Source organism: Xenopus tropicalis, chromosome 9 (genome assembly GCF_000004195.4).
Source record: "Xenopus tropicalis strain Nigerian chromosome 9, UCB_Xtro_10.0, whole genome shotgun sequence".
NCBI lineage: Eukaryota > Metazoa > Chordata > Amphibia > Anura > Pipidae > Xenopus > Xenopus tropicalis.
In genome coordinates, this window is record NC_030685.2 from 53,571,072 (window position 1) to 53,586,823 (window position 15,752).

General features: G+C 41.2%; 1 protein-coding gene across 1 annotated transcript in view; it reads right to left on the reverse strand.

Moving 5' to 3' along the window:
• The window catches only part of plcl1 (phospholipase C like 1 (inactive)), a 145,590-nt gene that overhangs the window by 25,344 nt on the left and 104,494 nt on the right, over window positions 1–15,752 (reverse strand). The window contains exon 3 of the mRNA XM_012971384.3: window positions 11,496–11,699. Within this exon, the coding sequence (XP_012826838.2) occupies window positions 11,496–11,699 (204 nt within the window). The remainder of the gene's footprint in view (window positions 1–11,495; window positions 11,700–15,752) is intronic.

The window sequence follows — 15,752 nt, forward strand, 5'->3', positions numbered from 1 at the left end:
CTACTGTACATGCTGGCGACTTTATGGTTGAGCATGGAATGTTTGGCCCACCAGGACATGGTCCTGATGAGCCTGTCCAACCCTGCCCCAAGGGTGAGGGCACAGGTCCTGGCATTCCAGAATGGAATTTAACAGGGCTGTGGAGTCGGTAGATAAATTCTCCGACTCCGACTCCTCAGTTTCTGATACTTCCGACTCCGACTCCACGACTCTTTAATATGCTAATGTATTTTATACATCCAGGAAGGGGAAGGGGCACTTAAAACACAACTGAACTGATAATAAACTGATAGACAATTTTATCTATACTCCTACTTCTAATGATTTCCCTAGAATCCCATAGTCATGTTTAAAGTTTAAGCTAACATTACAGCTGAATTACAGCAGTTTTTCAAATGTTTTAAAGCTTCAGTCTTAAAGGAACAGTAACACCAAAAAATAAAAGAGCTTTAAAGTAATAAAAATATAATGCACTGTTGCCCTGCACTGGTAAAACTGGTGTGTTTTCTACAGTAACACTACTATAATTTATATAAAAAGCTGCTGTGTAGCCACGGGGGCAGCCATTCAAGCTGGAAAAAAGGAGAAAAGGCACAGGTTATATAGCAGATAACAGACAAGTTCTGTAGAATACAATAGTGTTTTATCTGCTATGTGTCTGTGCCTTTTCTCCTTTGAATGGCTGCCCCCATGGCTACATAGCAGCTTATTTATATAAACTATAGTAGGGTTTCTGTAGCAAACACCCCAGCTGTACCAGTGCAGGAATGGCTGCCCCCGGGGCTACACAGCGGGGTATTTATATAAACTATAGCAGGGTTTCTGTAGCAAACACCCCAGCTGTACCAGTGCAGGAATGGCTGCCCCCGGGGCTACACAGCAGGGTATTTATATAAACTATAGTAGGGTTTCTGTAGCAAACACCCCAGCTGTACCAGTGCAGGAACTGCTGCCCCCGGGGCTACACAGCAGGGTATTTATATAAACTATAGTAGGGTTTCTGTAGCAAACACCCCAGCTGTACCAGTGCAGGAACTGCTGCCCCCGGGGCTACACAGCAGGGTATTTATATAAACTATAGTAGGGTTTCTGTAGCAAACACCCCAGCTGTACCAGTGCAGGAATGGCTGCCCCCGGGGCTACACAGCAGGGTATTTATATAAACTATAGTAGGGTTTCTGTAGCAAACACCCCAGCTGTACCAGTGCAGGAATGGCTGCCCCCGGGGCTACACAGCAGGGTATTTATATAAACTATAGTAGGGTTTCTGTAGCAAACACCCCAGCTGTACCAGTGCAGGAATGGCTGCCCCCGGGGCTACACAGCAGGGTATTTATATAAACTATAGTAGGGTTTCTGTAGCAAACACCCCAGCTGTACCAGTGCAGGAACTGCTGCCCCCGGGGCTACACAGCGGGGTATTTATATAAACTATAGTAGGGTTTCTGCAGCAAACACCCCAGCTGTACCAGTGCAGGAATTGCTGCCTCTGGGGCTACACAGCGGGGTATTAATATAAACTATAGTAGGGTTTCTGTAGCAAACACCCCAGCTGTACCAGTGCAGGAATGGCTGCCCCTGGGGCTACACAGCGGGGTATTAATATAAACTATAGTAGGGTTTCTGTAGCAAACACCCCAGCTGTACCAGTGCAGGAATGGCTGCCCCCATACTACACAGCAGCTTATTTATATAAATTATAGTAGATTTTCTAAAGTAAACACCCAGTGCAGGGCAGCAGCACATTATATTTTAGTTACTTTTATACACTTTCATTTTTTGGTGTTACTGTTCCTTTAAACTATTGACTACCCATTCCCTTCACGTATACAAGTATTTCTAGTCCTGCAATTTTTTTTTACTTAATTAGTAATGAGTGAGAGTTAGGCTAGGTTCCCAGTGGGCATTAGGTTCCCAGTAACAGAGGAACACAAGGCAGTGGAGCTGCCGCACCGTAACTGTGCGTTACATCCCATTTAGTGAAGCATACAGTCAATGAAAAGCTTCATGGTCACTCAACATGTTCGTTTATGCACTGCGTGCATTGGGCTTTATTCTTATAGCAGAGAAGTAATTAATTATGACTGTTTGTGAATTGGGACATTTAAACTTGCTTTATTTTTTTTTTTTTATTCCCATTTAAATTTAGTAGGAGTCGGAGTCGGTTCATTTTTTGCTGACTCCGACTCTGACTCCAGGTATCCAAAATTGCCTCCGACTCCTCGACTCCGACTCCACAGCCCTGGAATTTAAGGACCTGCGCTTTCTAAATTAATACAGTGCGGTAGGCAGTGAGCAGAGCTGTACTCATGAGGGGGGAGGGGAGGCATTTAGGTGTGCGCTATCTTACCCCCAACCCAGTCTGCACCTCTTAAATCCAGCATGATATGGGGGCACAGCAAGACCCCAGAAGCAAAAGCTTCTTAAATTAGCACAACTTTGCACCCCTCAGTGCTGTAGCATTTGTGTCCAGGGTAATGCTGAAAATGGCTTATATGATTAGTAGCATGTCATTTTAATAATACTGCATTTAGAGCACGCCCATCTTATCTATCTTATACAGATTTTGCCTTGTGTCAGTGCAACGTGTTTCTAAATATTATTTTTCAACCAAGGTGCAAAGAGAAATCTGCAAATATTTTACAAAAATGATGGAAATGGTAATTTTCATTTAATGCAAAAGCAAAATTTACTGTTAACTGTTATACCACTCTAGGGAATCTTTGAGAAGTGGATGCAATACCTGGCACTGGGTAAGCTTCACTGAACAGGAACAGTCCCTGACACATGTGAAACCATTGACTCTCCCTAATGGTATTAGCTAAACAAAGGAAACAGGCTAATAACGGATACCAGTGATAATGTTAAATGTTTAGATAACCGAGACGAAACAAAAACAGAACAGACTTCAGCAGAAAATTACAGGAAACCTTTTTGGTGGGAACGTGTCCTAGTTCAAGTACAAGCAAAATGACTGCATCGCTGAAGAGGTGCTTTGAAGGCATCATAAAACTGAATGTTTAGTGGAAAAAACAGTGAAGGTTGCTTTCATCAAAGCCTGCAGCAGAAATGTTATAGGCTCACACAGGAAGGTAAATTAGAGTTGCTTTAAGGCAACAGAGGAGCGTACAGTACTATGGGGCAGGTTTTACAGAATTTGAACTGGGGAATGAAAGGAGAACACCATTCAGTGTTAGAGCTCAGCAGCAGCAGCACAGGACTTTAACATCCCTCTGAATCTTTCATACCTGCTGCAATCTGCATGCAGACATGGTCATACAAATAGTACGGCTGCTTTTCTGCATTGTAGGACTTTATTTCAGTAGGACTGAAATAACTTTACAAGGATTTGCCCAAAGCCACACACATCCTGGTACTTTTTATTCTTAGAATTTGAAAGTCATTAAATGTGCTATTCCTTGCATCTGTTTTCCAGTGGCAACATTAGAAAATAAACATCTCTAAGTGTGCCAGTAAAAATCCCATTGCATTATCACATTTTCTAATGGTTGATGTGCTACCAGACTGACAACTACCAGAAGTATAGTGCTTCTAACACATAATGTCATTAGAAAAGATAAAACTATAACTGCAATTCCTTATAACAGATGCCAGGAGACAGAAGTTTTTAGACAGAAGACTGTAGAACAATTCTACCCTGAAGCCTGAACTTAATGTTTTTGGTACATAAAATCAGTTGCATTGAGCATAGCTGATAATTCAGTAAATTAAATGTTCAATCTTTAACATGTGGAAATATTGAAAATGAGAGTCTCAGATGTTGGGCTCAATACATTTAAAAACTGTCCCGTATGTAGGGACCCTAGGGTGTGACCCCTGCTCAGTTTTACCCACAGTGATGGGTCTCTTCAAATTTTTGTCTGGAACTCTCAAACCGGAGAGACTGTAAAGTTTGACTGTGTAAATAGTTGGCTCTAATAAAAGACTGCTGAGCCCCCACCTCACTACAACTTCTACCTCACCCCACCTCACAAGGTGGGAACCATTGCCATTCCATACCCTACGGAGTGCATGCAGGGTAGTCACGAACGCTGGGTTAGGGTGGGAAGGAATGGACTTAAAAGAAAAGTAACACTAAATTTTTTTAAGTAAAAAAGCTATTCTACTTAGTATTTGCAAACCACTTAGTATTTGAAATGCTTTAATAGAAAATACCTGCTAAAACTTGGGTTCCTGTCAATTGAACTATGGCGATAAGGCAAAGGAAGTAGCAGCATCCCCTATGCGACGATCGATTGATCGAGTCTAGCCTTCTTTCTGTATAGGAAGGAGTCAGGTTAGGCTCGATCAATCGATCGTCGCATAGTGGATGCTGCTCCTTCCTTCGCCGTAGTTCGCCGAAGTGGTTTGCAGGATAGGGCAGCTATTGGTGGAGGGTAGAATAGCTTTTTTACTTAAAAAATTTTAGTGTTACTTTTCCTTTAATAAAGTTGGCTTGGGGGGCTATGATTGTCTAAGAGTTAACTAATGTTTGCACTAACCTTTATTTCCCTTAAGCTATGTGCCTGGGACACCTGAATGAAGGCAGGATAGTTCCCAAGTGTCTCCTTAAATGGGTACCTCAACACCTCTGTTTATAGGTCCGGAGGTGTATCATGGTTTCCCAGTAAGTATTTACCTGCCATACCCCTATTACAAGGTCCAGGTGGTATGTCAAGATTTTCTCTAAGTGTAAGTGCCTGAGTGCTCTACCAAGACACTCAAGAGGTGTAAATAAGTTCTGGTAACAGTAACTGCAGCAGTTTACAAATGTGCCTTAGCTTTATAGTATCCATTGTGACCTGATAGTTCTCAGGAGAGACTATCCGAAGCGGGTGTATGGATCTGTATATTTTATAATTTAAACTTTCCACTTAGCGAAGGCCCACTCCTTTGACCAAGAGTCCCAATGTGCCCCATGCTCTAACCATAGCCTGGCATTTAAAGTGCTTTTTAGCCAAAATGGGGTTACACGTACTAATTCCAGCTCTCTGTATGTATGGTTTGAAGTGTGACTCCTGATTCCAGCTCCTTGTGTATCAAGTTGATTTAGCTCAACATGCTAGCAGGATGAGATTCTATGCTTGGTGCTTTCTCTGTCCCAGTATGACATAGTATCTCTATTAAGCCAAGTCTGTTCAATAATGTATTTATAAAAGCTAAGGTATCTAAGGAAATTGCACTAATACTTTGGAGAACTTGGAGCTTTGCTTTGCATTCTGTAGACAAAGGTGAATGATGATAATGGATGAAGTTGTTCTAAAACAAAAGTTGCTACAGTACCACATTTTATATCCATACATCAACTGTTTTGTTGCTACTACTGGCAAGAGTTGCTAGTGCTCAAATGCAAGTAGGTGCTCGGTTAATCGGCAACACATTATTTCTGCATTCATGCAGTTATATTTGGCAATATATATTCCACCAATTTCACTGTAGAACGAGGAGGGATAATATTGCTGGACAAATTCAAGGTAGTAGGTAGCCTTGGTTTGCCTAAATCCTGTATGTTCATATCTCAGGTGTGTGTATGATTTAGTGTTGTTATCGATATTGTTGTATACCTTAAATAGGTTATAAGGAAAGCTAAAACTCTACACACTATATATCTGTTGTATACCAGCAAAACATTATCTATGTCACTAATAGTTTAAGGATTTCAGGGTTAAATCTTAGTATAATATAAAAACCTAGAGTTCCTATTCAGTGTATTGTTGATGTTATATTCATTTTCCTACTCTATTTCATTCTAAAGCTTTTGACTTTACTTGGAAATACATTCTGATATACCCAGAAATTCCTAAAAAATTGTTTTTTAGCAAAACACCTTGCAGCTCCTTATGTTATTGCAGGCATAATCCTAAAGATCACAGAACAATCATCTTAAAATGTGAAGAGCACAGAAAAGTACAGACAAGCCTATTTAGAGACTCTAACAAATTCCATTTAGATTGCATGTATCTGTTTTAATGAGCTCACTAAGACTTCTTTCGGATGTTTGTTTACATTACACAAATACTATGCTTACAGGAAAATCCAGGGAGCACGGTGCAATGAGCTGTATGTTATGAACTTAGGGTAACAGCAACAGCTATGGTGGTCTGGTTGGGTTCTTTGGCATTAAACCACCGTGGCACACTGAGTTTGCTGGATTAATAAAATAAACATATATCCTGTTGATATTAGCATTTACAAAGACAGACAAGTAATAGAATATACAACACAAACTATAGCTGCCACACAACAACTCAATATGCACTAAGGACAAAATGCATTCTGAAGGTGAAGAGTGGCCCTTCTACTTATTATATAACATATATATATATATATACAGTGGTGTGAAAAACTATTTGCCCCCTTCCTGATTTCTTATTCTTTTGCATGTTTGTCACATTTAAATGTTTCTGCTCATCAAAAACCGTTAACTATTAGTCAAAGATAACATAATTGAACACAAAATGCAGTTTTTAAATGAAGGTTTACGTTATTAAGGGAGAAAAAAAACTCCAAATCTACATGGCCCTGTGTGAAAAAGTGATTGCCCCCCTTGTTAAAAAATAACTTAACTGTGGTTTATCAATTTCAATTTTAAATTTCAATATCAATTTCTGTAGTCACCCCCAGGCCTGATTACTGCCACACCTGTTTCAATCAAGAAATCACTTAAATAGGGGCTACCTGACACAGAGAAGTAGCCCAAAAGCACCTCAAAAGCTAGACATCATGCCAAGATCCAAAGAAATTGAGGAACAAATGAGAACAAAAGTAATTGAGATCTATCAGTCTGGTAAAGGTTATAAAGCCATTTCTAAAGCTTTGGGACTCCAGCGAACCACAGTGAGAGCCATTATCCACAAATGGCAAAAACATGGAACAGTGGTGAACCTTCCCAGGAGTGGCCGGCCGACCAAAATTACCCCAAGAGCGCAGAGACAACTCATCCGAGAGGCCACAAAAGACCCCAGGACAGCAGGCCTCACTTGCCTCAATTAAGGTCAGTGTTCACGACTCCACCATAAGAAAGAGACTGGGCAAAAACGGCCTGCATGGCAGATTTCCAAGGCGCAAACCACTTTTAAGCAAAAAGAACATTAAGGCTCGTCTCAATTTTGCTAAAAAACATCTCAATGATTGCCAAGACTTTTGGGAAAATACCTTGTGGACCGACGAGACAAAAGTTGAACTTTTTGGAAGGTGCGTGTCCCGTTACATCTGGCGTAAAAGTAACACAGCATTTCAGAAAAAGAACATCATACCAACAGTAAAATATGGTGGTGGTAGTGTGATGGTCTGGGGTTGTTTTGCTGCTTCAGGACCTGGAAGTCTTGCTGTGATAGATGGAACCATGAATTCTACTGTCTACCAAAAAATCCTGAAGGAGAATGTCCGGCCATCTGTTCGTCAACTGAAGCTGAAGCGATCTTGGGTGCTGCAGCAGGACAATGACCCAAAACACACCAGCAAATCCACCTCTGAATGGCTGAAGAAAAACAAAATGAAGACTTTGGAGTGGCCTAGTCAAAGTCCTGACCTGAATCCTATTGAGATGTTGTGGCATGACCTTAAAAAGGCGGTTCATGCTAGAAAACCCTCAAATAAAGCTGAATTACAACAATTCTGCAAAGATGAGTGGGCCAAAATTCCTCCAGAGCGCTGTAAAAGACTCGTTGCAAGTTATCGCAAACGCTTGATTGCAGTTATTGCTGCTAAGGGTGGCCCAACCAGTTATTAGGTTCAGGGGGCAATTACTTTTTCACACAGGGCCATGTAAAAAAATCCATAAAACATTAATTAAACCCAATAGGATTGTTTTGCATCCAATAAGGATTATTTATATCTTAGTTGGGATCAATTACAAGGTACTGTTTTATTACTACAGAGAAAAAAATCAAATTATTTGATTAAAATGGAGTCTATGGGAGACAGGCTTTCCGTAATATGGAGCTCTCTGGATAATGGGTTTCCAGATAAGGGATCCCATACCTGTACCTTTAATGAATGGAGTTTTACATGCAACTGACTGGGGGGGAAATTGCAATCAAAACTGTGCTTGCAGTAGCAAATAAACCCCTTCTTTTTTCATTTACTGCATTTCATCAACAGTGATGTGGATGCCCCTTTCTTTAGAGGGGGGTGAGAGATGGAAGCTGAGTGTTTTGAAATTCTAAGAGTCATGAGCCTCGGTTGTACACCTCAAACACATATTCCCTCAGCAGTGAAAGATGGAATAAGCACCCTGTTTATGCTTTCCTCATTCCTAGTTCTATATCTATAAGTATCAAACTTTACCCAAATGCTAAGGACCCAGAAAAAATCTGATCAGTCTTGCCCTACATACAAATGATCCTTGCCTGCTGAAGACAGCGTACATCCTGGATGTGACCTATTTGTAGCCTTGTACAGTATGTTTGTATTACTTAGACAGCCAGAATAACATACTCATTATGGGTCTGCCATCAAGTCCCGCTTGCCTGCCTGAATGTGATGTGTGTTTACAGAGAGATGAGACGGAGATCCTAGAATCTATTTTTGTCCAAATGAGGAGGTATGGGGAGAAAGATTTATTTCCAGGAAATCTTGTCTTGCTTCATAGTTAGACTCCAATAATATTCAACATATACTTGTGGTGCAAGTGTATGTTTCCTAACCTGAGATAATGATGGTAGAAGGGAGGATAATAAAAATGTTAATATTAATATGTATACATGTTAAAGCTATTAATAATAATGATATTAATCAAGAAACATGAGGCTGGCCACATAGCAATGGGAATTCTGGCTGGCCACTTAGAAAAGCTATGAAAGTGCTGGCATGTGTGTGTGCATAAAATACCAGATAAGTTCAATGATTTAACTGCAATATTATTAGGTGGATATTAAAAAAGACTTGTACATCCTTGATTATATGTATAACACAGAAACATAGGAGTCAAAAATAGGCAAATGTACATAATGTACATTGTCACAGATTGTCCAGTGGTCCATGTCATATTGCCCCTGGTACTCCCAGAGCACACTGCACAGCTGCCCTCGTGCCCACTAGGTTACACTGATTAACCCACGTAGATTTTAAGTAGAAGACTTAAGCATACCTTCCCAGGTATTGTACAAATAGTAGAAGGTGGGCCCTGCACAACACTCCCTCTTTCTCTCTCTCTCTCACTCTCTCTCTCTCTCTCTCTCTCTCTCTCTCTCTATATATATATATATATATATATATGTATCCATAAGGTGGCACACTGCTTCAAAAAATTCTACCCAGATGCACGGTAAGAAGCATAGAGTCCAGAAAGAAAACAGCAACAGGAATTATTAGTGAAACACCAAACGTGTATTCAGTAGGAACATACAGCCAACATTACGTTTTGGTCCCAGTTGGGACCTCCTCTTTGTATTTGTATGTAATCTGTATGTTGCATAAATATTTGTAAATTATAATGTAGATACAGTGGAGGAAATAATTATTTGACCCCTCACTGATTTTGTAAGTTTGTCCAATGACAAAGAAATGAAAAGTCTCAGAACAGTATCATTTCAATGGTAGGTTTATTTTAACAGTGGCAGATAGCACATCAAAAGGAAAATCGAAAAAATAACTTTAAATAAAAGATAGCAACTGATTTGCATTTCATTGAGTGAAATAAGTTTTTGAACCCTCTAACAAAAAAAGACTTAATACTTAGTGGAAAAACCCTTGTTTGCAAGCACAGAGGCCAAACGTTTCTTGTAATTGATGACCAAGTTTGCGCACATTTTAGGAGGAATGTTGGTCCCACTCCTCTTTGCAGATCATCTCTAAATCCCTAAGGTTTCTGTCTCTGTGCAACTCTGAGCTTGAGCTCCCTCCATAGGTTTTCTATTGGATTAAGGTCCGGAGACTGACTAGGCCACTCCATGACCTTAATGTGCTTCTTCTTGAGCCACTCCTTTGTTGCCTTTGCTGTATGTTTTGGGTCATTGTCATGCTGGAACACCCATCCACGACCCATTTTCAGTTTCCTGGCAGAGGGAAGGAGGTTGTCGTTCAGGATTTCACGATACATGGCTCCGTCCATTTTCCCGTTAATGCGAATAAGTTGTCCTGTGCCCTTAGCAGAAAAACACCCCCAAAGCAAAATGTTTCCACCCCCATGCTTGACGGTGGGGACGGTGTTTTGGGGGTCATAGGCAGCATTTTTCTTCCTCCAAACACAACGAGTTGAGTTAATGCCAAAGAGCTCTATTTTGGTCTCATCAGACCACAGCACCTTCTCCCAGTCACTCACAGAATCATTCAGGTGTTCATTGGCAAACTTCAGACGGGCCTACACATGTGCCTTCTTGAGCAGGGGGACCTTGCGAGCCCTGCAGGATTTTAATCCATTGCGGTGTAATGTGTTTCCAATGGTTTTCTTGGTGACTGTGGTCCCTGCTAATTTGAGGTCATTAACTAACTCCTCCCGTGTAGTTCTAGGATGCTTTTTCACCTTTCTCAGAATCATTGACACCCCACGAGGTGAGATCTTGCGTGGAGCCCCAGAGCGAGGTCGATTGATGGTCATTTTGTGCTCCTTCCATTTTCGAACAATCGCACCAACAGTTGTCACCTTCTCTCCCAGCTTCTTGCTAATGGTTTTGTAGCCCATTCCAGCCTTGTGCAGGTCTACAATTTTGTCTCTGACATCCTTGGACAGCTCTTTGGTCTTTCCCATGTTGGAGAGTTTGGAGTCTGCTTGATTGATTGATTCTGTGGACAGGTGTCTTTTATACAGGTGACTAGTTAAGACAGGTGTCCTTAATGAGGTTGACTAATTGAGTAGAAGTGTCTAACCACTCTGTGGGAGCCAGAACTCTTAATGGTTGGTAGGGGTTCAAAAACTTATTTCACTCAATGAAATGCAAATCAGTTGCTATCTTTTATTTAAAGTTATTTTTTCGATTTTCCTTTTGATGTGCTATCTGCCACTGTTAAAATAAACCTACCATTGAAATGATACTGTTCTGAGACTTTTCATTTCTTTGTCATTGGACAAACTTACAAAATCAGTGAGGGGTCAAATAATTATTTCCTCCACTGTATGTCTTTCTGAAAAAATGGTCAGGTGGGGAAGTTTCGTTAAGTATAAAGTGAGCGATTTATCATCCCACTTTGCCTTATCAAATAAACAGTCAAGCACAAAGTAGGTGGTGGGAAAATGTAAGTGTATAGTGAAAGTACATACAGTACATTGTGCTACTGGAAGCCAGAAAAGCTGCCAATGAATTAGCAGAGGCAGAAAGCAGATGCTAAATGCTTTCAAAACTGGAATGGGGGAGCTCCCACATCCCTTACGCTTCAGAATCACATGTACAGCTCCAGGTTCCCACAGGAATATCATTTACAATAGATAAACAGACAGTTTTATCTCACATCATAAATACACACAAAACTATGCACACACATATACAGAAAAAAATATTGTTTCCAGTATTTTCAGCTACAAAAGAAGAGTTATAAAAGAACAAAAGACAATTTACCAATTCATAGGCAGTGAGAAGTTTTTTCTGAACATCTGGGATCGCTCCTACTGGCTCCAGATAAGGGTAGTTGTCCTTCATGTTGAGGAAAACTAATGGTGTGCTGTCACTATTTACAAGACGCGTGGCCAAGGATAGTATGCACTGTTTCAGGCTGGCACTGGTCGGCACACCACAGAGCTCCTTCAGTGAGACCAATGCATTCTAAAAATACAGAAAAAGGACGTAATAAGAGTATCACTGAGGCAAAAAATACATTGATTTCTGTCAGTATGGAGTGAGCAATATTGCTTTATTATAGCCTAGCAGCCAAAAGAATTGTTAAAATAAATTGAGAAAAGGCCATTTCAATGCATAATAATTATAACTGGTAAATGCCAGCCAGGAGTATTACAGACTGAGCCAGTTGGCATGTTTCCCCCAAGCTGAAGCACTCATATCTGCAGGAGTGAGGTGTTGGCTCTTTACAATTCTAACTCCCTCTTGCTCATATTGGTGACTCTGCGAGGAGACAGGATTATAGCAAAAGGAGACAGGATTATAGCAAATGGGTAAGAAATCAAAATCTTAATAAAGATTTCATTTATTACGGATGGGAAAGGGTGCATCATGAAACAAGCATTTTCTTTGCACCATGCCCTGTGGGCGAGTGCTCAAAAGCACAGGTTCTTGTGCCCCCCTGATGAATACAGTGCTGCCTCCGCTTGGCTGGAATGTATTTATGAGAGGCAGGTGTGGAGAGACACTTAGGAATCCATTCTCTTGTCTCCTAACTTAAAGAATCAATGGATAAGACAGGGTTGCATTGCACCTGCCAGTGCTGTTATTTGCACCTCAAACCAGATTTTTAATCTGCTGCAAGGGGCATATTTGAGCAAAAACCCCAACACAAATGCTTGGAGAATAAGTACTAAGGGCACAACTATGCAGCAGTTTCTACAAATAGCATCTGGGTTCTTAGTCCCATTTCTTTTAACAGCTCCATTTACTGACCCTGGGTCATTTACTTACTACTTCCCCAGGGGCACAGTTTTTCTTTTGCTGATTAAAAATGTCATCTGTTTCTGAATAGTGCTTATATTATGTAATCTATAATATGTGTTATTATAATTGTAATAAAGAAAAATGACAAGCAGTAATTTAGGACAAAGCTAAATATTTGATGGGTAATTGCTAGCAAGTAGCATAAATTTCTGCTCCTAAAAACACTCAGCATTATTTCTGACATGCACATTTGCAGTTTTCAGAATAAATTATCAGTGTTAAGTAAATGGAGTTGAAAGCAGGCATTAATCTCATTTTCAGGGTACCAGTGGTTATCCAAGTCGCGCATGACATGTCTCCTGCGACAGAGAATCTATTTTGTTCTACCAGGTGGAAACAGATTTTCTTTTTATATATGTTTTATATATAGATTGTTACTGCTGCACATGCGTTCCCTGGTTATGGCTTTTATAATTACATTGCACAAGAAGCACTCCACCCCTAATGTGTCAGTCTTAATGTATATACACATATACAATATGTATTTGAACAATGCAAATGCCAGTATATTCCTGTTGCATAGCATAAAGTAGTGAGTAATACCCCTGCATCTTTCACACTAACACTACATCATACAGCAGTGCTGTCCAACTTCTGTGGTACCGTGGGCCGGAATTTTTCTGGCCTACATGGTGGAGGGCTGATAATGGAAGCCAGTTTTGACCACTCCCCTTTTTTAAAACTGCACCTTCTTCAAACCACACCCATGTTATCACAAGAGCTTTTAAGACCAAACCCACACTAATGGTGGTAGCATTGCAAATGGTTGGTGTAGGGATATCACTTTTTCATATGTGAAAGAATTATATTATGTCATATTAAGCCACACCCTTAAATTCATATGCCTCCTCCTCCCATGGATATCACAGCAACCCCAGCATATAATTACACATCTTAGGGACCATATACTGACTATTTCCAAATGCTAACAAACTTCCAGAACAAACCCCTGTCAGGTTCACCTCCCACAGGCAGCATAGGGCAGGCAGAGTAAGGCGCACACAGGCAGGGTAGTGCAAGCAGAGTATAGTACACACAGGCAGCATAGGGCAGGCAGAGTATGGCACACACAGGCAGGGTAAGGCAGGCAGAGTATGGTATACACAGGCAGCATAGGGCAGGCAGAGTAAGGCACACACAGGCAGGGTAGGGCAGGCAGAGTATGGTATACACAGGCAGCATAGGGCAGGCAGAGTAAGGCACACACAGGCAGGGTAGGGCAGGCAGAGTATAGCACACACAGGCAGGGTATGCAGAGTATGGCACACACAGGCAGCATAGGGCAGACAGAGTATGGAATACACAAGCAGCATAAGGCAGGCAGAGCACTGCCTGAACTATCCTGCCTGTGCGTGTTATTCTCTCCTTGCCCTACCCTGCTTGTGTGTGCCATACTCTCCCTGCCCTACCCTGCCTGTGTGTGCCATACTCAACCTGCGAGATCCTGCCTGTATGTGCTTACTCTGCCTGCCCTATGCTTCTCCCTGTGCCATACTCTCCCTGCCCTACCCTGCCTGTGTGCCATACTCTCCCTGCCCTATCCTGCCTGTATGTGCCTTACTCTGCCTGCCCTATGCTTCTTGTATGTGCCATACTCTCCCTGGCCTAACCTGCCATTTTTTTCCATACTATGCCTGCCCTATACTGCCTGTGTGTGCCATACTCTGTGTGAACAGCACAGGTGATTATATGTTTAAACAATATAGGGGTTTACAGCCTGAATCTGAGGTGTGAACCATGCAGGGGGCCAGTTAATCTCAGTACTGATACCATTTAAAGCTTAAGCAGTCACAGCAGCCACAGCAGCCAGACAAGTGGGGGCACACAGAGGGCATCCGGCCCACGGGTCACCAGCTGGACAGCCCAGTCATACAGACATCTAGTATAAGATACATAAATGCAATTTCCATGGCACTGTGTATGAGACTTTAGACATGTATACTAGATTTCTTAATTCCTTCATGCTGTGATTTCCATTACGAATGATGGGAATTAACCCAGTACTTGTAAGGGATGCCTTATCCAGAAACCTGTTATCCAGAAAGCTTCACATTATGGGAAGGCCAAAAGTCCATTTTTAAAAATGATTTTAATTTTTCTCTGTAATAATAAAACAATACCTTGTACTTAATCCTAACTAAGCTGCATAAATCAAAACAATCCTGTTAACAGACATGCATTTATAAAATTAAACATAAAGGCATTTAATAATCCCAGCTGTCAATTATATATTGCCTGCCCTGCCTCTATGCCTTAGGCATAGAGACGGGGCAGACAATTACTTTCACTCTCTATTTAGCACTTCCTAGATGTCACTGCATGCCTCACATTCTCCTAACGATCTAATAGAGTAGCCTGCACAAGGCATGTGCATCAGGTCCCCTATTCTGGCATGATACAAAGTGGTAACTTTGTGCTATTTTGTAAAGCCGAAGCGAAGCATATGTTTTCCCTCCAGCTATTTACATTGCTGGTGGGAAAGCGTTTGCAAAAGATTAGCCACCTGCGGTAGATCTATCACGGGGGCAACTTATCTCTGCATGGGACATCAGCCTTAAGGTATGGCGATCCATATTATGGAAAGATCCCTTTTTTGGTAAAAACTCAAGTCCCAAGCATCAGACATAATATTTTCTATACCTGTATTAGCTGATAAACCTAGGGTTTACCTCGCCATAGTAAGGTCAATGACACATGAGAAGATTAGTCGCCTGTGATAGATCTCATCTACCGCAGGTGACTAATCTCTTGCAAATGCTTACCCACCAGCAATAATGTAAACAGCTGATGGAACAACATATGCTTCGCTTTGGCCTTGCAAAGTTGCCCAAAGTTGCCTCTCGAGGAAACTTCGAGTTACAGCGGCCTGTTTCCCCACTAGTGATTTCCATTTTAGCCGGTGGGAAGGAAACAGAGACGTTTTGTCGCACATGGTAGCCAAGATTTATTGCAGGTCCTTGTGTCATTGCCCTAAGCCTTTCTTCATGTCTTTAATCATCTTTCCTATCTTCCTCTACAATCATTACTGCCAGTCCCAGCTGATTGACCATAAACCAGTGTAGGGAGCTTTTCCTGAGATAGAGACATGAGGGCTGATACACTAAGGTGCGTTAAAACGTGCACTATTTATAGCATGCGTTAAAAATTTGATCACGTCTAATTTTTCACGTGTTAAAGCACGATTCACTAAAAGGATACTTGTGTTAATTTAGA